Below are 22,926 nucleotides of genomic sequence, written 5' to 3'. Positions count from 1 at the left end.
CGCACTTGACGCCATCTCCGGGCGCCCGGCTGGGGGGGCGCTGGGTGTGGGGCGGCTCCGGGGCCGGGGATGGCGGCGGCCGCGGTCGCGGCGGCTCCGGGACGAGCGGGAGGAGCCCAAGGAGCGCCGTGAGATGGGCCGGTGAGTGTCTCCGGACGTGGGGGCCGCTGGACCGGCCTCACTGAGGCCAGGCAGGCCTGGGCTCGGAGCTTAGGAGGAAGTGGCCCCCTGGAGCCCATTGCCCCGCCGGACCGGGGCCCGAGAACCGCGGACCCGGAGAGCAAAAGAGGCCGCGCCTCGAGTCCCGCGCGCTTTTCTCCGGCCCGGCCCAGAAGGCGGCCTCAGGCTTGTCCCCGCGGGCCGGGGTGTCCGAGTCTTTGGGGGCGGGAAGGGGCCCCCAAACAAGGAAGCATCGCCTGCGGGGCCTTGTCCCTGTCCCTCTGCTTCAAGGATCGACTCCCCACCCCCTAAACGTTAAATTCCCGATTTCGGGCCCTACCCTTGTTGAAGCAAGGATTGCAGGATCACTGGAAGCCATAACCCACAGTCTCTTCAAGCTCCACTCATTTCTGGCGGGCGTACTTCTCGCCCTCACCGAATTTTGGGTTCATTCTCTTGATTCTGGGCTTTCACTAACAGCGTTGGCAGCTCACCGGAATAGACTCCCTTCCCCGCCAGCTCGGTTGGGGTCACAAGCTGCATCTTCCTTCTGAGAAGTCTTCATCGAGCCCCTCCTGAGGCCGAGATTTCAGATTCCGAAATGTGTTTTGCGTTGTTGGAACCTGGTGCACAGACTTGGCTCTTTGTTGTCATTCCTTCAGACCTCTTGCCTTTTTTATCCAGCCGTGTTTGGCTAACCTAGAGGCAGATTTCCCTTAAGGTTTTAATTGCAGGAAGCAAAGATCATTCAGGGATTGGAGATGTGACCCCAATTTCTGTTGCGAATGAGAGAGAAGGCTAATTGTTTTTTCGAACTGCTGGTGAAGAAGGGATGCAAGACCCGTGCCCCCTGTGTAATTTGTGTTTGTGGAACTGAGAATTTTTCTTTCCCCCTTGTTTTCCTATCTCATCACCTTTTCTTGTACATACACACCTTGCCTGTCTTAAGAGATAAATGTTGCTTCAGATTGGTTAGAGGCTTGCAGTTCTGTAGGACTTGGACAGAACAATGGATAGTTTCTCAGTACTGGTCAGTACTGCTTTATCTGTTGCCAGAGATTACAGCTGTTTTCTTCACTGCTTGATGTTACTGACATGTGTAGATTCAGATATTGATACTTTATTTTTATTTTTTTAAAGATTTTATTTATTTATTTGACAGAGAGAGATCACAAGTAGGCAGAGAGGCAGGCAGAGAGAGAGAGAGAGAGAGAGAGAGGAGGAAGCAGGCTCCCTGCTGAGCAGAGAGCCCGATGCGGGACTCCATCCCGGGACCCTGAGATCATGACCTGAGCCGAAGGCAGCGGCTTAACCCACTGAGCCACCCAGGTGCCCCCAGATATTGATACTTTAATGTGAACTTTTTTCCCCATTGTTAATAGCTACCAGGACTCAGGCAGTGTTTGCATTTTCTGTCACACCTGATTCAACACTTGGTACAAAGTTGTCACTCAGAAAATTTGACACACAGGATTCTATTTCTTCTATCCTGAAAATCTGTTAATAAGGCTTCCCCTTGAGTGACTCCCCCTTGACCTCTTTTTCTGCCCCAGAAACATAAATAAGTGTTCTTTTTCCTCTAGTGGCACTTTTTTCATTTAAATAACCTCCACATCTGTATTTTTCAGTGAAGATTTTATTTATTTATTTCACAGAGAGAGACAGCAAGAGAGGGAATACAAGCAGGGGGAGTGGGAGAGGGAGAAGCAGGCTTCCTGTTGAGCAGGGAGCCCGATGTGGAGCTTGATCCCAGGACCCTGGGATCATGACCTGAGTTGAAGGCAGATGCTTAACGACTGAACCCAACCAGGCACCCTGGCATCTCTGTTTTCTTCAGCCCTGAATAAAGGTGAAATTCGTGCAGGTGATTTTTCCAGCTTCCCGTTGTTCACATGGGAATAATGTTGAATCTTACATTTTTAGTTGCACATTTACCTGAAATTGGGATTAGTGGTAAATTTAACCTTTGGGGAATAAGTACAGGTAGAGAATGAAGCATAAAACATTCAGGAAAACAGTGAAACTTGACACACCTTGAAAAAATTTTTTCAGGGATGTCCTTCCACAAATTAGAGCTTGAGAGATAGCCTTTTCTCTATTCAAATGCCTAGAAACTTGATAAATGTGCTGTTACCTCTGGAGCAGAGCATGAGGCAGGGACTCATGGACTTTAATGTTTTTGTGGCTTTAGAATTACCTTGATGACCCTGGGGAAGCGAGAGGCTGGACCCCTGCTTACGTTATTCCTATTTCTGTCTTCTAGGCTCCCAAGGCAGCGGGGAGGACACTGCTTCTTACTACAGCTGCTCAGAGGCACTACTGGAAGCTCAGGTAATAGAGGGAAATTTGGATACCTTGTTGCCAGAAGAAACACTGGGATACATCAGTGGAAAAACAGAGCAGTGTAACATCCAGATCTAAAGAACTGGAGCCTTGATTGGAAGAAATAGGTGACAAAGTTCATGCATTGAAATGTTTGGACCAAAAGGGTACTTTATGACAAGGGACAAACACATGTGACAGCAAGAGAAAAGGGGGAGAGAACTTTCTTATGAGTAATAGAGACCTAGACAGGTTTGGAGGAATGGGACAAGAATTTAGGAAGTGGTACCTAGAGCAGACCTACAGTGGAAAAAGAGCCACTGGCAAAAGAAAACACACAGAAAAAAGAAAGAGAATGAATGAAGAAAGTACACTGAAGATGGTTACTGAGAAGAAAAGAAGTTTTTCTAGACGTGGGTGGGGGGAGGAAGTCTATATGTGGTCAGAAGAGTTTTGTTGCTGTTTAGGGAAGAGCAGAAACAAATACATTATAGAACACACTAGTACAGTCACTTGCCATAGGGCCCAAGTTTGAATGTAGTATTTCATGGAGCACAGAAGATGCTTTTTTTTCAGTGGCACTTGGGTCTTTGAGGTAGTGGTGATAGGAAGCAAAGGAGGATGAGAGTTGAACCAGGCCGGGGATGGGGGGATGGGGAAAGGTTAGATCACAACCCAAACTGGGCTGGGGAAAGGAAGTGAGGTTGAGGTCATATGTTGGAAAGAAGATAGCATGGTAATCTTTGGTGACAAAAGGAGAAGCTTAGGAAAAAGAACCAGCGGCAATAACCATGTGGTCAAATCTCTTTGGGGAGAAGGCTGGGAAGAGTCAAGGTCCCCATCAGTGGCACACCTGAGCATGAAGCTGTTGGTCTCTCTGGGGTTGTAGAGCTCACAGGTTGTTTACGAATTGTTGAATGATTGTTCCTGTAGCTCTCTCTGGTTTCCTCCGCTGTTTCTTTCATGTCCTGGGCTGGATGAATGAGGGGAGGGGAGCATGCTTGCTTGCCCCTTTATCATGCCTTTTTTTCCCAGCAGTCCCCTTCGTTACACCGTCCTCTGTGGGCACAGTTTCTGCTACTTCTTTTGACTTGGTTGGCCCCTAGGTTACTTTTCTTTGCTTCTGATTTGTTCCCTAGCAGATGTGGGCGCCCCAGCCAGCAGCAGAGAGGGGTGCAGGGGAGCCACAGAGAAGCCCCTTCTGATGCCCCAAGGAACAAGCCGACCCCTTCCAGGCTCCGGGAACACCATAAAGCAATATGAAACCTGTTCATGAGAGGAGTCAGGAATGCCTTCCACCAAAGAAACGAGACCTCCCCGTGACCAGCGAGGATATGGGGAGAACTACCAGCTGCTCAACTAACCACACACCCTCCAGTGATGCCTCTGAGTGGTCCCGAGGGGTTGTGGTGGCCGGGCAGAGCCAGGCAGGAGCCAGAGTCAGTCTGGGGGGTGATGGAGCTGAGGCCATCACTGGTCTGACGGTGGACCAGTATGGTATGCTGTATAAGGTGGCTGTGCCACCTGCTACCTTCTCCCCAACTGGTCTCCCATCTGTGGTGAACATGAGCCCCTTGCCCCCCACATTTAATGTAGCGTCTTCACTGATTCAACATCCAGGAATCCATTATCCCCCAATCCACTATGCTCAGCTCCCGTCCACCTCTCTGCAGTTCATCGGGTCTCCTTATAGCCTTCCCTATGCTGTGCCACCTAATTTCCTCCCGGGCCCCCTCCTCTCTCCTTCTGCCAACCTCGCCACTTCTCACCTTCCACACTTTGTGCCATATGCCTCACTCCTGGCAGAAGGAGCCACTCCGCCTCCCCAGGCTTCATCCCCAGCCCACTCATTCAGCAAAGCCCCTTCTGCCACCTCCCCACCTGGGCAGTTGCCACATCACTCGAGTACTCAGCCACTGGACCTTGCTCCAGGCCGGATGCCCATTTATTATCAGATGTCCAGGCTACCTGCTGGGTACACTTTGCATGAAACCCCTCCAGCAGGTGCCAGCCCACTTCTTACCCCTCAGGAGGGCCAGTCTGCTCTGGAAGCAGCCGCTGCCAACGGACAGAGACAGCGAGAACGAAATTTAGTAAGACGGGAAAGCGAAGCCCTCGACTCCCCTAACAGCAAGAGTGAAGGCCAGGGACTGATGCCAGTGGTAGAATGTGTGGTGGATGGACAGTTGTTTTCAGGTTCTCAGACTGCACGGGTGGAGGTGGCAGTGCCGACACACCGAGGGACCCCAGACACCGACCTCGAGGTCCAGCGGGTGGTTGGCGCTTTAGCTTCTCAGGACTATCGTGTGGTGACAGCTCAGAGGAAGGATGAGCCCAGCCCCCTCAACTTGTCGCATCATACCCCTGACCATCAGGGTGAGGGGCGAGGGTCAGCCAGGAACCCAGCAGAGATGGCCGAGAAAAATCAGGCCCGAGGGTTCTACCCTCAATCCCATCAGGAACCGGTGAAACATAGACCTTTACCCAAAGCAATGGTTGTAGCCAATGGCAACCTGGTGCCCACTGGAACTGACCCAGGTCTGCTGCCCGTGGGCTCGGAGATCCTGGTGGCATCAAGTTTGGACATGCAGGCCAGAGCCACCTTCCCAGATAAGGAGCCAACGCCACCCCCCATTACCTCCTCCCACTTGCCCTCCCATTTCATGAAAGGCGCCATCATCCAGCTGGCTACAGGGGAGCTGAAGCGGGTGGAGGACCTCCAGACCCAGGACTTTGTGCGCAGTGCCGAAGTGAGCGGGGGGCTGAAGATTGACTCTAGCACGGTCGTGGACATTCAGGAGAGCCAGTGGCCTGGATTTGTCATGCTGCATTTCGTGGTTGGTGAGCAGCAGAGCAAAGTGAGCATCGAGGTGCCCCCCGAGCACCCCTTCTTTGTGTATGGCCAGGGCTGGTCGTCCTGCAGCCCTGGGCGGACTGCACAGCTCTTCTCTTTGCCCTGCCATCGGCTGCAGGTGGGAGATGTCTGCATCTCTATCAGTTTACAGAGCTTGAACAGTAACTCAGTTTCTCAGGCTAGCTGTGCTCCCCCAGGCCAGCTGGGTCCCCCCCGAGAAAGGCCTGAGAGGACAGTCTTAGGACCCAGAGAGCAATGTGACAGTGAGGGGAAGAGCCAGCCGCCAGGTGAGGGCCCCCAAATGGTAGAGCCCTCACAGCCGGAGCCTGGTGCTCAGGCCTGCTGGCCAGCCCCAAGCTTCCAAAGATACAGCATGCAAGGGGAGGAGGCACGGGCTGCGCTGCTCCGTCCCTCTTTCATTCCGCAGGAGGTAAAGCTGTCCATCGAAGGGCGTTCCAATGCAGGAAAATGAACCTCTCTCCCAGACCAGGACTGGGGCTTTCCCCCAGAGCTGGGCCTCAGCGTGAGCAGGCAGAGGATTTGCACATGCCGAGCAGGGAATGGCTCTCTTGGCAGTGAGATTGGGGGGAAAGAGGAGGCATGAAGGCAGCCTCCCAAGGCAGGGTCTGTTGCTTATTACCCCGTGGCATCCTTTCAGGGCAGCCCCAGAGGGTGCTGTGATGGGGAGCAGCAGGCCTGAGCTAAGGAAGGATGGGGGTGCACACACGATAAGAAACATTCCAAATATCAGGGCCCCCCTGTTCTTTCCTCCCCATCCCTAGCTCCTGCAAGGGGAAGGTCGGGCTTTGGGGGCAGGTGGCAGAGGGAGGGAGCAAAGAAAGAGCCAAAAATGATGATCCACAGCTTATAGTAGCAGTTCAACTGTCGGAAGTTTTTTCCTTTCTTTTTTGTGGTGGGAGGGGAGGAAGCCCCATGATCGGGATTAAGAGGGTTCCCACCCAGAACTCTTCTTTCGAGAGCTGTGCACTTTAAAGGGTGATTTTGTTACAGATGTCTGTGGGTTTGTGGGGGAGGAGCGCTCCTCTGCGGGACTCGGCTTGATCCTGTGCTTCAGCCCTTTCCATCCTCCCACTGTTCCTCCCCCAAAGCTTCTAGCACCAGAAGAAAGAGAAGCCCCTCCAGGGTTCAGAGTGAAGTACTACTTTGGCAGGGACCCAGTTAGGGGACTTTGGGAGAAAGACCTGATGGCCAGGTGACCGGGCTCTAGGCAGGGCTTCTGGAAAGGTAGCTGACCTAACAGAGCTCCTTGTACCCAGCATGCCAGACCTACTTCGAAATCGTACTGAATTTCTAGTTGGTAATGGTGACTTTTGAAAGAACCAGTGGACCTTTGTCCCCAGTCCCCTACTCTCCTCCTCTGTCTATGTTGTGCCTAAGTGCCTGCGCTGCCCCAACCCTTCTGCTGCCCTGTCCTCTGCATGGTGTCTTGACCTGGGCCTGATTTGTAGCTGCACTGCCTTTCCCCTTCTGTAAAACCGTTTTTGTCCACTCTGACCAAGACCTCTAGTGTTTGGTGTGGAGGGGGTCTCTATGATTTCCTCTTCAGTTATATTCCCTGTTTTTCAAAACTCATAATCATGTCCCCTCCTCTTCTGCAGCTGAACAGCTTGGTAGAGAAACAAGAAGGGAACTGTGCCCTGGGTCAGGGCAAATACCCCTGGCTGGGCAGTGCCCATCCTGGTGTTTTTACACAGCCCCTCCCATCGTATTCCCCCTTCCGTCAGCATTCAGGCTTCTGTGAGCCATCCCCTCCCACAGCCAGCTCGAAGGTTCTGGGATAGTCAGTTTCCAGTACCCGAAGTCTCCTAGGTCTCATTTTGTGGTGAGCGTTCCTCTGCAAAGAGCATTCTCAATCTTAGTTGCATTTGCCCCCCCCCCCCCCCGCCTTGTGTCTTAAGTCCACATTTTCTTCACAACTTTTAGCATCAGCTTGGACTGTGGGTTTCCACTGGGTATTGAGAATTAGGCTCCCCCACCAGCCTTCAGGTGGGTGGGTGGGTTTTTTGTTTGTTTTTCAGGGGTCTTCAGACTCTTGAAGCAACTCAGGGTATCGTCCACCCCGCTCTCTGATGAGGCTTCTCTCAGTGTATGATCCTGGCATTTCGTTCAGAAATGTACGTGGACTAACCGAGGCCTTGCCTGTCATCAGGAGTCCCAAACCTCTGAGGTCTGATCTCTACTCTGTCAAGGACTTCAGGCAAGTCTTGTGACCTCTCGCTCTTTCACTTCCTCCCCAGCTGCCAAATGGGGATAAATAATCTTACCTACCTCCTGGGGGGAGGGGGAGTTCTGAGAATGGAGTCATTCTTAGTGTTCAGGTGCTAAAGGTTGTTCTCCTGGGGGAACAAAGTGACTGAGACGGCTTGTTTGCTACAAGCCCTACACACCACTGTTTCATTCCTAGAGAGCAGTCAGTCAGGTTTCAGAGGCCCATCCAAAGGAAGCTGCTGACCTGACTGTGAGTACTTCAGTCTCTGGGTCACCTCAGAACCAAACACCAACTCTGGTGAACACTCAACCTTGTATGCGTTTGGGATCCTCACCTTTCCCTGCTCTGTCCCCCATTTTCTCTGAATGCTGCTTTCTCTGGCTTGTTTCCTACCGAGGGGGCCTGTGGGGCTAAGTCTTTGAGGAATTCTCTCAGACGATAGCCCTTGGGAGAAGACCTCATCTCTGCCTGTTCTGTGATCAGCTCATTCCTAGGGATTATTGTATGCACAGGTTTCTCAGAAATCTCCTTCCTCATAGGAAGGCCCACCAACTGAATACAGTGGCATGCACACAGTAGACATTCAAGAATTGTCCATCAAGGACACCAGTTGAGCTTCCTCCTGATGGGAGCAAGCCCATGTCCAACCAGACAGTAGTTTAAACCAAGTGACCCTCCACTTCTCAGCCTGGTAATTTCCACTTAATCCTGGAAAGAGAACATCTTGTGCTCATTGGCAGGTTGGGCCCTGACCTTTCTGCTGCTGTTCCCCTTCTGTCTCTTGCCCGTGAAGGAGTATCACCAGCTCTTCTAGTACCATGCCATGTGTATGTAACATCTTAATACTCGATTTGCTAAGCTACAGAGGTGTCTTTTGTAAAGTATGGGCTCCCAGGAAAAGAAGCTCTCTGCTCTAAATCTTGGTCAGAGCTGTGGCATTCCGCTTATCTTTTACCTCCGGTTCCATCTTTTCTTCTAGGTATGAGAACTAAGAGGAGCCTGTGGTGGTCTGTTCTTCCTTAAGGAATTTCATAAGTTGGCAAGAGACCGAAGAGTGGTATTGAGATAGTGAACATTTTAGTGGGAAGCTGTCAGCTTTTTGGGAAAAGGCATTTGAAGAAGGCCAGAGCCACTCCCTTGTCAGTGGTAGGAAATTCCCAGAATTGAGGAATAGAAAGGAGGAACTAGAGAGGAGGACTGTTAAGCCGCACTGACCAGGAATGCCTGTATCAGTTGGGGAGTAGAGATCAGGTAAAGGATGGGTAATATATCCAAGTGTTGGGTCATTGTTCCTATCAAGATGTACATGGTGGACATGGTTGGGGGGAGGCATGGAAGGTGGTGGCATGGGGGAAGGGAATTCAGAGCTGAAGACTTACACCCTGGGGGAGGGGCCCTAGCAGATCTGGTCTGACCCTTCTACAGTCTTGGTCCCAGTTGGTCATAACACCAAGGGCTTTGCTCTTGTGCTGCTTTGCCACTGCTGCTGTCTGTTCACTGTCCTGCCTGCTACCCTTTATAGCTCCCTCTCCCTCCATGTCTGACCATATAGAAGAAATCCAGGCTTCCTGTCCATTCTTAACTGTGCAAGTGTTATTTTATAGCAAAGTCATATTGAATAGGGATAGTATGAAATGCTGCTGGTGGGCTGGTGAATCCAAAGGGATGTGGCTTCAGTGCTTGTCAGGAGTCCTGAGGCTCCAAACACCTGTCTTGAGGGAGAAGCAAACAGGTCTTATTAGTGGGCGTTTTCTATGTATTAACTGCTTTCCTTTGTGGTATCTTAAATCCTGTTTTTAAAAATAAATGACGGGGAACTGGGATAGGGCTTTTGTCAGCGTGGTAGGGCTAGGGTCATCTGGCTCCAGTTACATGGATTCTGGGACTGAAGAGGGTTTGAAGTTTGACCGAAATAGCCCCTTGGTGGGGTTTAGTTTTATTTTTACCAGTGGACATCATAGGAGAGAAACAGGGTGGTATGATTTAAACCTGCAACACGCAGGCACATTGGAGAATTGAATGATCACACTGGAGATGAAGGGTGGACATGAGCTGACTGGGAAAGGGCCTGGGTCCTTGGGAGTAAAGATACCTGATTAACCGAACTGGCCATGGAGATGAGGTCACAGTCTTAAGAGCAAGTAAGTTGGGTAGAGGCCAAGTTTTAGGGAGACTGCTGGCCTCCTAGGGCTGAGTTTACTAAACCACACCGAAGCTACAATACTTTCCAGATGGGAAGAAGTGTACACTACAGTTGGAGAGCTGGACTGTGCAAGGTTGGATGTTGACCAGGAACCTATTAGCCCTTTTTGCTGGGAAGCCTTCACTGTCCAGCTTCCCTGGGCTCGGGAGGGCTTCCCACATTATGCAATAATAAAATAAGCATCTGGGTCTTTGCAGCTATCAGTTGCTCTTTCAACTCTAGGGTCCGTCTTTGGGCCAGAAACCGGATCTGGGCCTCAGATGATGCTGACCCTCGAGATGCTAGAGTCGACTGCACTCTCTCCTTACCTGCAGACTATGCACAGTGCCTGGGGTGGAAGGAGGAGAGGTGGTGCGGTTTGCCCTGCTGAGCCTCCCCAGCAGGAACAGTAGTAATAAATGCACTTTTCACACTAAGGTTTCTTTATTAGTTCTTCTGTTAAGCCTAGATCCTCCCCCGGTAGGTTGCAAACTCAAAGTCTGTGTGATCCCAAAGCCATTCTACTGCAAATGCCCAGCAGTGAAGATGGCCTCAAATTGGGTTCCTGTCCGCAGTGTGTATGACAGCAGCCCATGTGCCTTTACCTGTTGTCAAACTTGCAAGCATTTGTTTCTGTCTTTATGACTGTCACGGGGACTGAGGTTCTTCACAGAGTGAGCTGGTCATACCGTGGTTTTACACGCACTCCCTGGACAGGGAGTTTGCACGTAGTTGTGAGCTGTGAGTGGTTAGTGCATTGCTGGGATTGCTGAAGGCAGGGTCCATCCCTCGTTTGCTTGATACTCACACTCGAAAGAATATAGGTTGTGCTGGGAAGAGACTGACTGTACTCGTGGCAAACTTGAAGTATTAAAATAAGGCTGTCCCCTACAACCTTCCTAGTCACACACAGGATCCCTGTAGCCAAAACAGTATAAGTTCCAGCTGCAGAGAGCGGGCTGCTCTCAGCTTGCACAGCACCTTAGGGGAGGGAAGAATATATGGATAGGGAATGGGGTGGAGAAAGGAAAGTGGGAATGTTGTCATCGGGTGGCTTTAGGGTCCTGAGGAATAAAGAAGGACTGCACTGGGGAGGTCTGGATGGATCTGATTTGTGTAGGAGTTCCCTGTAGATAAATTACTGATCCCCCAACTACTATCCCCAGTATGTAATGGCTGAATTAATATGTAATCAACTGCATTGTATCTAAAGCCTTAGAACTAGTCAGGTGCTCCCCCCACCCAGTACCACTTCTTACCCTCTAATCCTACCTGATCTTTAACAAAGCATTAATAATTCTAAGGATAATCTCTATTTTGTTGTGCTTTTTTGTAACTGTTTTAAATAAATCAATTTGTACTGTATATTTGTACTTTTGTGAGATCCTTTTTGCTGTTTTACCATTTTAAGTCTCTGTACTTGGCTACACACAGATTGTATTTTTATTGTTAATGCTCTTCTTATGGATACCTGCATTTAACTTGTGGACTATGTAAACACAATATATATCAATATCTATATATCTATATATCTATCTATATAAACTACTAGCTTTTCCTTCTGGTGTTTGCGCCTTCTTCTTATCCCAGCCTCAGGCAGTGGCTGTTGGGTGGGGGATAGAAGCCCTTCATGGGAGAGCTTGTAATGGCTAATAGTGCCCATCTTTATGTGGTGGGCTCTGACCAGATCTGCACATTCTGTTGGTGTGTCTTTCAGTGACCCGGAAGTCTACCTATAGACTTAGATACTAGTACAATCAATCACACGGGCTTGTAGATGTCCTCCCTGCTGGCCTTTTCTCCAATTCTTGTCTTTCCTCGGGAATGCTGCCAAAAATTGTTGGAATACATCAGCTGCAAACATAGCTACCGCTTTTTTTTAACTTTAAAAATATATATATTTTATTTATTTGACAAGAGAGAGAGAACGAGACAGAGAACACAAGCAGGGGGAGTGGGAGAGGGAGAAGCAGGCTTCCTGCTGGGCAGGGAGCCTGATGCGGGCGTCGATCCCAGGACCCTGGGATGATGGCCTGAGCCAAAGGCCAACTGAGCCACCCAGGCGTTCCTAAACTATTGCTTCTAAACTAGAAAGCTTGCCAGTAGTAAGAGGTGAAACACTCAGATACAGGAGTGTGACTCAGATACAGTATTTACCAGGTGCCACAAACCATCCTAAGTTACATATATTAATAACTATATCATATTAATATATATTATATATTATAGATTGATAGTAATTTGTTGCTCATACTATTATTTCCATTTTGTGTTTGGGGAAACCAAGAGAGAGGTTAAGTAACTTGCCCAAAGTAAGTTTTTAAATGACAGTGCAGCTTTTTAAATCCAGGCATTGGGCTCCTGAGTTTGTATTAGCTCCTAGTTTGCTGTGAAGATTAAAGGAGATAATTCATGTAATGTGCTCAGAATAATCTTTAACGCATAGAGAGTGCTCAACCATTTTGAGGCATCCCGAGTAGGACTTCAGTATGGGGCTCTGTGACAGACGACATTTGACTCAATTAATTACTTTATTTCAAATATCCAGTACTTTTGAATAAGCTTATTAAGATTTTTCTTTTCCCAGAACAGAAATCTTTCAGCCTGCTTGGTAGGAATTAACCGTAGCTCAGTGGTGGGAAGGGGGTCAGTTAACACTATTAAATAGCCTTAAACCTATGGAGGTCAGAGAGGAGTCCAAGTTTCCTTGTTATGATATTGGAAGAGGTCCACATTCCTGGCATAGTTATTTTTCTGGCTACAAGTTAACTAGGGCACTTCCTTCTGGACCTCGAGATCTATAATTATCTAAACTGTACACAATCTTTGGTGCAGGCTAAGGAAAATTCTGTACTTGTTCTGTACCATCACAGACACTTTTTAGAAATGACCTCAGCTCTTGTCTCCTCCTTGGTTTGGCAGACATACAAACTGTCATTTTGCTCTGGCTTTGACCACTGTCAACTTGAGCTCTCGTCTCACCTTAATTCTGGATTTTTCTCAATGGGTATTATCCTATCTTGGCTCTGGGGTATAAATAAAAAGATGGATCATCTCTTCTCTCCAATGAGAGCTCCTTGGTACTATAGACCTTAGTATTAGAGCTGTTTCTATGAACATATTCCTAAATGAAGGTGACTACTATCTATGATAGAGTTTTTAAAGTTTGACAAACTGAAATCTGCTGGGAAAAGCAGCCAATACCTAGCCTGAATACTGCATCTCTTTAGAAAATGCCAGCTAGGAGGAAAGGCGTCTACTTCTGAGTTTGGAAAAGGTAAGCTAGGTTTAAGTGGCTTTTGGGACCATAGATGATCTTCATTAGGGTTGTGGGAATGGACCCACAAAGTTAGCATCCGTTCTTTCTTTAATGTCATAGTTATGCCTCACTGACCTGTAAAGGCCCAAACAAGGGATCTCTGGGCCGCCTAAAATGAGGAGCACCCTCCCTTCAGAAGACAATCTGCCAGAAGTCCCTGCTTAAAATTTCCACCCAGGGCTCTCCTAGATCACTTCATTTGCTAGAATGAAATGGAGAGAAAAGCAGAAAAAGGCCAGTAAAGATAAAATTAATTTATTTGCCCTCACAACTCCGTGGGCCGCACTGGGCCCCATAGTCCTATAAGCATGCCCTGCAGCTTTGGGCTGGGAGTCCAGTTCCCTGGAGTGCCTACTCCCTCGTCCAGAGCTGCCTTAATCTGGCTCCCTGCTGACCCCATCATCCTGCTCCCACATGCAAGAGGTGCTCAGGTCCACCTGCAGCAAACCCAGGCCTTCCTCTGGCAGTAAGGACAAGGCCTTGTGAGTTGGCTGTAGCACAGATCCGTGTGGACCTGGGTGAGCAGGAGGGCAGGCGGGTTCAGTGCAGAGAGCCACTGTTCTGCTCTTCAAAGGCCATCTTGCCCAGGAGCTGGCTGTCCAACTCCACCCCACTCACAGGTAGCTGGAAGAAGTTCATTTCGGCTGCTAAGGCTGCCATGGCAGAAGGGTCCTGGCCAAACTGAGCTCGCAACATCATGTCCATTTTCTCCAGCCTCCTCTTGAGTCGCTTGGCTTCCCGCTCCCGGATGAGCCGGGCCTGCCTCTTCTCTGGGGTTTCATTGGCCCGCTTCAGCCTCATCGCCTCCCGATCCCGCTGTAGCCGGCGTGCCCGCTGCTCGTCTGTCTCCTGCATGCGCTGCAGGCGTTTGGCTTCACGGTCCCTCATGCGCCTTACTTCCCGCTCCTCTGGGGTCTCATTGTCCCGCCGACTTTTCTTGGCTGTGCGCTCTCGTTCCAGACGCTGTAGCCGTACTTCCAACGGCTCATTCTGTCGGCGTAGGGCCCACTTGCGAACGCTGGGGGTCTGTGCTTCCAGTAGCTTACGGTAGGCAGCACAATTGTTGCACACAAGCAGAATTCCAGCAGGGTACACGGGAGGGCTAAAGGCAATGTCCTTTCCCTCAGCACTGGAGGGACCCTCACTATGGGCTGGCGGTAGGGATTCCATATTAAGTACTTCAGGGAGTTTCTCACTGGAATACAAAAATTTGGGTTGTTAGGGTCTCCTAGCAAGGCTCAGGGATACAGCTCTGACTTAACGCTGGTCCTACTAGGCCAGTTGCTCCAAGTTCACCACTAGGGGTCAGATTTGAGTACTTGGGAGACCTCTGACCTCCCCCACCTCATACCTTCTCTGGGCTTGGGTGGTCTACCAAGTTTTAAAGCCCTCCCGGAGTTAGAGACTGAGCCACCTGCCAGATATCCCCCACAGATGTGCAGGGTACATTCCAGCTGGCTGGTGGTGTTTCTAAGAGCTGTGCAGGGCAGTCCTACTGTGGAAATGGTGGTCCCTCTTGAGGTAGAGGCTGCCTTTAGGGGAGTCCACCCCTCCTGCCCTGGCCGATTCTGCATTGTATCCTAGGCAAACTTAACTAGGACACAATTCATACAGTTCCAGCCTTCCTGGGACACAGTACAGACTTTGTCCTCACAGGGGCCTTTTAGCTCCCTGTAACCTCTCTAAGCTTTATCATGAATGTTATTGGACTGCCCCCAACATCTTTGTAGATGAAAATATTACTCTAATAGGGAAAGAAATGAGAATTCATTTCCCTTTGGGGATATCTAATGGAACGGATTTATTTATTGGCTTCATTACTTGTATTTCCAGAGTCAGTCACCTTTGCATTACCTATCTCTAGGCTTTCTTTTCATTTGTGAAAGCAGAACCCACACCCAATAATTTGTTCCCAGAGCAAGAGGGTTAGGTGACCAGCTAACCTGTTAAACGTGGCATGGCTGGTAAAACGGGCTCCACACACAGCACAGTTAGACCTCTGGTCCTCCGAGTGGATTAGGAGATGACGACCCAAGGACCCCGGGGAGCTTAGGGCCCGGCCACAGACAGGACACATGTAGCTCTTGGCGCTCACCACTGCCGCAGTGTGCTGTAAAACAGAGTCTTCATCTGTCAGCTCAGGCTTCCTTTAAAGTAATCTACACCCACTTAGAAACTGCTCTCTGGTAAATATCCCTTCTCCTTAGTCTCAGAACAAGGAATTTGCAACTATTCTCCCTGCTTAGCACCTGGAAAAGTAAGAGTCTCTTCTGTTAACGACCCTTTAGAAGGGCCAGGCCAATCCGATTATTGTTCAGATTTCATTACAGTTTTGACTATATTCTGGAACATGTAGCTGGCTTGTAAACAACAAAGCTCCAGAGCCAGAGCCCTCTTCAAAACCTGCAAAGAATTCATGGTTGGGATAATTTCTGTCTGTAGCCTCACACTGTGCAGGTACAGGTGCATATTAAGGGAGCAATGAAAGCCAAGTGTAAAAGCTGGCAAGGAAGACTGGTATCCAAAAGCATTTTGTCCTGCCTTTTCTTAAATCCTCTGAAAAACAATCTTCTGAAGAAAGGCCTCCCTTCATGAACCAACTACGCAAAACCCAGGCTGCCATGTGTGCTAACGCCTTTCTAGTACAGATCACAAGGCAGAGGTGCTCTGCAACTGGATCAGAGAGCAGAGCACGAAAAGCTTGTGTTCTTCTGATCCCCTCATTTACACTTCTTCTAGTATAATAGAAACATTTATGTTAACTCATTTTTTCTTCTTTAAAACAAGGCCTCATTATTAACAGATGTTAGTTTCTATTTCACTATTTAAAATATGCATTGAAGCACCTGGGTGACTCAGTGGCTCAGGTCATGATCTCAGGGTTGTGAGATCAAACCCTGCACCCTGCACTGGGCTCCATGCTGGGTGTGGAGACTGCTTAGGATTCTCTCTCCCCCTCTGCCCCTGCTCCACCCACCCCTAATCGATACATAAACAAACAAAAGTGCATTAAGTAATTTGGAAAAAAAATATTTAATTTTCAGAGTGTGTGTCTCTGGGAACCCAGAACAGGTTTACCCAACACATTCCACTTATTCTTTAAAACATTCTGGGGACTAGAGTGGAGTCTTACTGGAAGCAACAACCCAAGGTTCCCCTGGGAGCTGGAGGCAAAGGCTAAACCAGGTGCCGGCACCCATGTTCTGGAGCGCGTGGCTCCCCAGCCCATACCTGGTACACATGAGCAATCAGCTGCTCCCGACTCCCACAGTCTAGCTGGCACAGGGGACACTGGCAAAGTCCAAGTAAGGGGTCAGAATTCAAGTTCCCTGTGACCTGCAAATCAACAAGTAGGCAATTCATTAAGACTGTTTACCACTCTTTGCCCTACCCCTACTTCTTTTAACAGGGTGTCCTGTTAAAAGGAATACAACCTGATATCACATGTTATTCTTAGGTTCCCATTATGGACTGAGGGGAAAAGTAATAGGGAAAGGGAATCACATTTACTCCTATCTTTATTTTCCCCAAGGCTTCCTGCCCTGAGGACACAGGGCGGCCCTAAGAGAGCTGATCTATCCCCCACTCCCCACAGTAAACTCTGCAGAGAGAAGATTAGTTTTCCTCCTGCTGTGCTTCTTGCAGGAATCCTCAGGAAACACATTAGAGAGAAGTTGGCACCTCAGGTAACACTCTGACTTATATTTGCAGAGTATACTTCAGAAGTCGGCTGATAGTCTTGTAAAAGTGGATATTCTGTCTGGAAAGAAGTGGGGAAGCTGTACCTGGGTTAGTGATACGTGGAAGGATAGGAAAGCTGGTGTGATGAGAGCTGTGTGTGGGGTTTAGGTAAATGGAGCTGTGAAGGAAGAAACTCTTTACATGAAGGCCTACAAGACTACCAGAGGCAAGATCGTTACTGTGAATCAAGCACATCAGAGCCAAGTAGAAGGGTTGGGGGTCCTGAATTCGGGAGCTGTTGTCACTTGCCTCGTGCTCTGCCACTTCATTCCCACCAACAGGCTGTTCCGTATTTTCTAACTCTTTTTCCACTTTGACCACCCCTCCATCTTCCTCTGATGTGTGGGAAGAGACTTCATCTTGTGTGGTCTCCTCTTCATCACCCTCACTGTCACCTGGAACATACAAATTGGTCACTTGTTCTGATTTTTGCATGAATACATCTTGAGTTGCTTTCCATCTTAGAGTTTGTAGCTATAATGGAAAATATAGTCGAGTCTTCCACAATGGAGTTTGTATCAATGTACAGTTGGTATAGTTGGGTACAAATCATGTTGGTGGAAGAGCTATAGCTATTGCTTATAATGCCATTTACATTAAAGAGAAAATCTCAGGCAAAATTGCATTAGACAACAGTTAATTGGGCCCTGTATGTTATCCTAAAAATAATTCTTACACGATTCCAAACATTTCATACTTGAAATCACACCTCCCACGCACCTCACACCATGCTCATTCCCACAACACACGAACTCTGCCTTACCCACACTTCTCACTGATTCTATTACTTACTTTTCTCCATAACCCCCCTGGTACAGTTTTTCCAATGGCATCACATGTACTATTCTATTCTGAGTCCCACTAATCCTTTCTCTCCCAACAAACCCTAAGGCACACTTAAGAGAAAAACCAACAAATTTTTTTCTTCCTCTTTTCAAGAGATGAGGTAGTAGTGATGTCACCTTATAGGGAAAGATTTGTTCAGTCCAGTGGAAAAAAGAGTACAGCAACCAACCTTAGGCCATTTGTTATGCTACCTGACTCAGGGTGTTCTTACTCTGCTAGTAACTCAGAATTCTAGGCTAAATAAATCCATTGTTTCTGTTGGTTCTCTGGATTATCTGACAGATAACTGACTGTATTAAGTAAAGGGAACAGGCCATTCTTTAGGATGAAATATACTTTCTTGTGACTAAAGAACTGAGTTTGTTTTCATTTAGGGGATAGGATGTGGCTATGGGGGAGTGGTCTGCCTGTGACTGGGGGATCTGCAAGGTTTTTATGGGCTGATGTTTTCCCCTATTACTTATAAAATGGTAGGGGAAACATTAAAAAAAAAAACACACACACACACACACACACAATAAAAAAGGGAATTTCTAAAAGGGAAAAAAAGTTCTAGTACCTTGAAGATCACAAGAAGGAAGCCAAGTCTAGGTAAGCTGTGAGACTCCAGCCCCAACCCAACCACATTAAGATCCTGGATTCCTGGGCCTGACTATGAGCAAGAGAAATATAAGGTAGACTTTCACCTGTGAGACTCAGCTTTTCCCGCTAACAGCGTTTCTTGTCTTCTTTCTACTACTACCTTGTATAATTCTGAAATCCACCAGCATCTGGGCAAAACTGATTACATTCTTTTTCTTCATAAGAAAATCTAACCAAATCATCTGCTAGTAGTTACATATGTCTCTATTAGATATTCTACTTGTTTGGGGGACTGGATTTGGGCCCTGTATGCCTTATTCCCTAGCCCAAAGCTTTCATCTGAATTCATCTAAATAATGAAGGACTGGAACAGATTAAATCATACCATATTTTCTCACCAGTTTATTTGGAATATTTGTAAACTTAGTCTAAGACAACATTGTATCAGACACATTACATGAGTGATGAAAAAATCCAAACATACCTCTCTACTAAAATGATTTTTACAAAATAAGTATGCCATCTAGAGGGACGATGCAGCTTTTCCAGAATGGAAGCCTATTAGACTTTATAGATGTTGCCATTCCTATCCTGTTACTCAAACGGGTAGCTCCCACAGGTTTTCTAGAAATCTTTGGTTCATTTTTCTTTGCTATTAGACGCTAAATTATTACTGTTTTTTTGTTGCTAAGTTATTACTTAGAGTGAAAACTGTAGTTCCTAGAAGGTGCTGAATTCTTTCCTTTTTTATTCTTCAATCCCAAATGTGGAGAAAAATTTAAAAATCTCACTCTGAATTGACAGTAATACCAACCAATATCAGATGGATGTGATTAGTAAAGTAAGGAGATCATTCTAGGAAATGTGTCTGTTCAGGCAGCTCCCGGAACAGATGAGCTGTGAGGCTCAGCAAGATACCAGCCACTGTCTTTCCATCTCCTTCCAGGGATTTACTTAGGACTTGGGGTGGGAAGACCTTGACTTTAACATTTTACTCCTTTTTAAAAATTCCATTAAAAAAAATTTTTTTTTAAGTAATCTCTGCACCCACTACGGGGCTCAAACTCACAGCTCCAAGATCAAGAGCTGTCCGTTCTACCAAGCCAGCCAGGTGCTCTGACTTTGACTTCAGCACTTCATATGATGCATAATCTCATTAGTAAGGAAATCCTCTTATATAACGTTATAATGAAATCTCAAGCAAAAATTTCATTAATGCCACTCTTACATTTTGTTAATTATGAGTAAATAGATTCTAGGAGACAGAGATTCTTTTCAACTGACCTAACTCAGGGACAGGGTGAGCACTAATAATCCCTACGCCCCTGTCTCACAGTCATCACAAACCTATCCCTGTATGGTACTGCACCAAGTAAGCAGTCCATGAGTTAAAAAAAATATATAATACCAAACCTGTCCTCTCTCTGGACAAGCATATGCTCGTACACCTTAGAACATCTTTGGGAACACTGAGGATCCACAAATCTTCTTCATATCTTCCTCCCAACCCCCATGCACAATCCCCAGAGCACACACACTCTGATAATTCTTCTCCCATTGCCCTGAGTCATTACCAGAAGGTGCAGAACTCACTGCTACTGGAGTCCTGATCTCTTAGTTGTTGGATAGCTTGTCGCTGACTGCCAAGTTCTCCAGGAAAATCAGTTTTCATCATCGCCTGGCGGGCTTGCTCTTCTAGCCCAGCAAATACTTGATCCCCTGGTGGTCACAAGGAAAAATAGTCAGGCCACCAGCTGGGCAGCATGTATCCCCAGGGAAGCTGGTTGAAAAGTCAGACCATTCAAAGGTAGGAGACAGGCAGGTACCCCATGGTGGGGTCATCCATCACTAAGTCAGCTTGCTGCCTCCTGGAGTTCTGGGCACCACTACTCTTCCCGGGCAGTAAGCCAGATGCTCTAGAAAGCATCACTTGCTTAAATCCTCCTAATCTTGACTCCTTTCAAAAGGTAATCAATTTCTACTTTACAAATTTAACTTCAGAATCTCAATTCCATTTATAACCTTCCATCAGGATTGGCGAGAGAGGCAGAGAGGTGAAGTGATAGGATGATAAAGATAGGGCAACAAATCTGGGCACAATCTCTGATTCTTAGTATACTAACACTATGGCCGTGGCTCAGTGTCTAGCTCTGACTACAAACAAGTGCTTCAACTAACCCTTACAATAACAATCTCTCTAATCTCATCTTCAGCCATCTTCTTTCCAAGACATGCTCTGGAAGTTGTTCCTTGACTCTACTTCTGTGTCTATCAGAATAAACCGCAAGCAAATCAACAACTAGCTGAATAGTAGATTAAAAGAACAAGTAATATATGAATGGATTTTTGCTGAGGAACAAACTCCCTGAAAGACAGCAACCAATTTGCAACAATATTTTATCAGTTTCCTTGATCAACGTGGTCTGTTTTCTTTTTTCTTTTCTTGTAATGGAATATCCAAAAGCCCTGGACCTGTCCTTGATTATGCATTTACTTTCGATGAACTCTGCCTAGGATCTGTGTGGTTATTGAAGAGTTAACATTTAAGTGCTCTTTTATTTCCAAGAGGCCAAGCAGGAGAAAAGAGAATTGGGTTTCTCGAGGTTTCCATTATCTCAGTCAGAGTGGAAACTACAGTCCCCATTCTCCAGCCACCAAGAGAGACTAATAAAAAGCCCTAGTGAAATGTCTGACAATAGGCCAGGCGCTTTCTTAATGGAGAGAAAGGAAAGTAAACAGGCTCAGATTCCAAGACAGGATACAATGAGGTAGGAGAAATGGTCAGTTGACCTGTGCTATAAGTCCTTGGGCAATCTGACATGAAGTAGGCTTCATGTGATTCACTTTAGGCATTTGTTCTGCAAAAATTCAGTGAGCATCCATATGCTAAGTGTTATACACTAATAATTACTATTTGGCATGTCCTAGTTCCAGGCTCTCTGTTAAGTGCTTTATAATTTCTATCTTAAAGATTCTCTGCAAAACTCTATGTGTTAGGTATTCTTCCTACCCATACTTTACTTAAGAGAAAACTCAGGTTTATAGGAAAGCAAAGTATTTGAACCGAGGTCTGTACAGCTCTAAAATCCTTATTTTAAACTGCTTTCAAGCAGAGATGTGGGGTTAGATAGTTCATCAGAGTGATTTTGCTGAAAACAAACACTTATCTCTGTGAGAAGAATGGTTCTGATCATAGCGATAATGTTACCTTTGTATCATAAGAATCTGATGCTACACCTCAAATACCAAAGTAACATTCTCAGGGCCAGTAATTGACAAAGAGACCTATCATTTTGATGGTTCTGATACCCTGTGATAAGTTACCATGCTGGGGCTACTCTGATCAATACTGTGAGTGGGAGTAGAGGTGTTCAGGGTTCAAGTGAACTTCTAGCCACAAAGCCCTCCAGTAAAAGAAAAATAAGCAGCTTTAAGTCCATTTTTAAAATATCACAATCACAAACTGGGTATAAATTACTGCTAGAGAAGGCAAACAGTGAATTCTATTATAGTACCTCCTCACTCTTTTTGCAGAAGGAAAATACTTTTCTTCATGGTGGTTGTACTGTAACCACAAGACCGTGGCCAAGTGGACTGTTACTGAATTCTTCTGGATAGATGCATGCTTCCGGACATGGAAACTATGGGCAGAAATGGCCCTAAGGGATATATTATATACCAGCAGATAATTATCAAGGGGCAGACCATTCTCATCAGTGACACTTCTCATCTCTAAAGAAACCTACTCGGAAACAAACTAGGTTTATAACATACGAAGAATACTTATTTCCCCCCTTAATTACCAAGGGTAATTACCATTGGATTAGTAAAAGGGCATCTAAAAGGATGACTTTCCAGATCAACTAGGAATTCAGTTTAGACCCATAAACTTGAGCTCAACATTTTTGTCTATTGATGTTGTCTAATATTTAGGCCTTCACAGAACAGAGAAGAGTCTATCCAGAAGATGTCCCTGTCTAGGACTTTTGCTGGCAATCTCACTTAGGATTGTTGGAATGAATTAATTGTTATTCCTTTTTGGCTGTTGGGAAAGAAAAACTGTTCTCTTCTATTTGGTTCTATTCCTGACTTACAAAGGCCAATGGAAACTTTATTCATTAGGGCTATTTCTATCAATATAAAGCAAAATATATAAAAATTATTAGAAAAGTGATTTTGGCTTATCTCATAGGAGAAGGTAAATGAATGATCCTCCAGTAGTCACTATTTACCTAAACTCTAAATCCCACTCTCCAGAATTATCCTTTCATAAAAAGATAGTGATACCTTTTACTTACCTAAAAGTATGTCATAATAACTCAAGTCAAATGTGATCCATAGAGATACAGGTGCTTAAGAAGTGTTACATAACTGCCTGCTTTTATAATGCTGAATTATTATTTCCTTCTATCTTGAGACTATTGGAGTAGGTTAAAAAAACCCTCAGGTCCCTAGATATTAATGTAGGGCAACCATCTTATTTAACATGGGTATTTATTTGTCTATTAATAGTTGAGAACAAGTCGTCTAAGCTCTGCAGTAAAAATGAAGGTGCGAAAGCCGCTGCCTTCGGCTCGGGTCATGATCTCGGGGTCCTGGGATCGAGCCCTGCATCGAGCTCTCTGCTCAGCAGGGAGCCTGCTTCCCCCTCTCTCTCTGCCTGCCTCTCTGCCTACTTGTGATCTCTCTCT

At 46.8% G+C, this 22,926-nt stretch overlaps 2 protein-coding genes across 10 annotated transcripts in view; one reads left to right on the top strand and one right to left on the bottom strand.

The window, feature by feature from the left end:
• Positions 1–32: 32 nt before the first annotated feature.
• ATXN1L (ataxin 1 like) lies at positions 33–11,305 on the top strand. Of its 2 annotated transcripts, none has more exons than XM_059383661.1 (3): positions 33–141; positions 2,423–2,490; positions 3,624–11,305. In XM_059383661.1, the coding sequence occupies exon 3, from the start codon at positions 3,741–3,743 to the stop codon at positions 5,805–5,807; it is 2,067 nt and encodes a 688-aa protein (XP_059239644.1). In that variant the 5' UTR covers positions 33–141; positions 2,423–2,490; positions 3,624–3,740; the 3' UTR covers positions 5,808–11,305. The 2 variants fall into 2 exon arrangements, with proteins under 2 accessions (XP_059239644.1, XP_059239645.1); XM_059383662.1 differs by having other exon boundaries at positions 3,621–11,305.
• A 2,000-nt stretch (positions 11,306–13,305) lies between these two features.
• The window catches only part of ZNF821 (zinc finger protein 821), a 17,800-nt gene continuing 8,179 nt past the window's right edge, over positions 13,306–22,926 (bottom strand). For 7 of the 8 annotated variants that reach the window (XM_059381686.1, XM_059381689.1, XM_059381684.1 and 4 more), the window contains 5 exons: positions 19,829–19,954; positions 17,057–17,202; positions 16,298–16,402; positions 15,010–15,176; positions 13,306–14,261 (listed from right to left, as the gene is read on the bottom strand). In XM_059381686.1, coding sequence (XP_059237669.1) covers positions 13,607–14,261; positions 15,010–15,176; positions 16,298–16,402; positions 17,057–17,202; positions 19,829–19,954 — 1,199 coding nt within the window. In that variant the 3' untranslated portion in view covers positions 13,306–13,606. The remainder of the gene's footprint in view (positions 14,262–15,009; positions 15,177–16,297; positions 16,403–17,056; positions 17,203–19,828; positions 19,955–22,926) is intronic. The other variant, XM_059381691.1, reaches the window with a different exon arrangement.

The sequence above is a fragment of the Mustela nigripes genome, chromosome 17 (assembly GCF_022355385.1).
Source record: "Mustela nigripes isolate SB6536 chromosome 17, MUSNIG.SB6536, whole genome shotgun sequence".
NCBI lineage: Eukaryota > Metazoa > Chordata > Mammalia > Carnivora > Mustelidae > Mustela > Mustela nigripes.
Note: the sequence above shows the minus strand (reverse complement) of the source record. Positions and strands in the feature narration are given on the sequence as shown.

What these genes read in the sequence shown, in the direction of transcription:
- ATXN1L (XM_059383661.1), top strand. Translation starts at nt 3,741, where the DNA reads ATGAAACCTGTTCATGAGAGGAGTCAGGAATGCCTTCCACCAAAGAAA.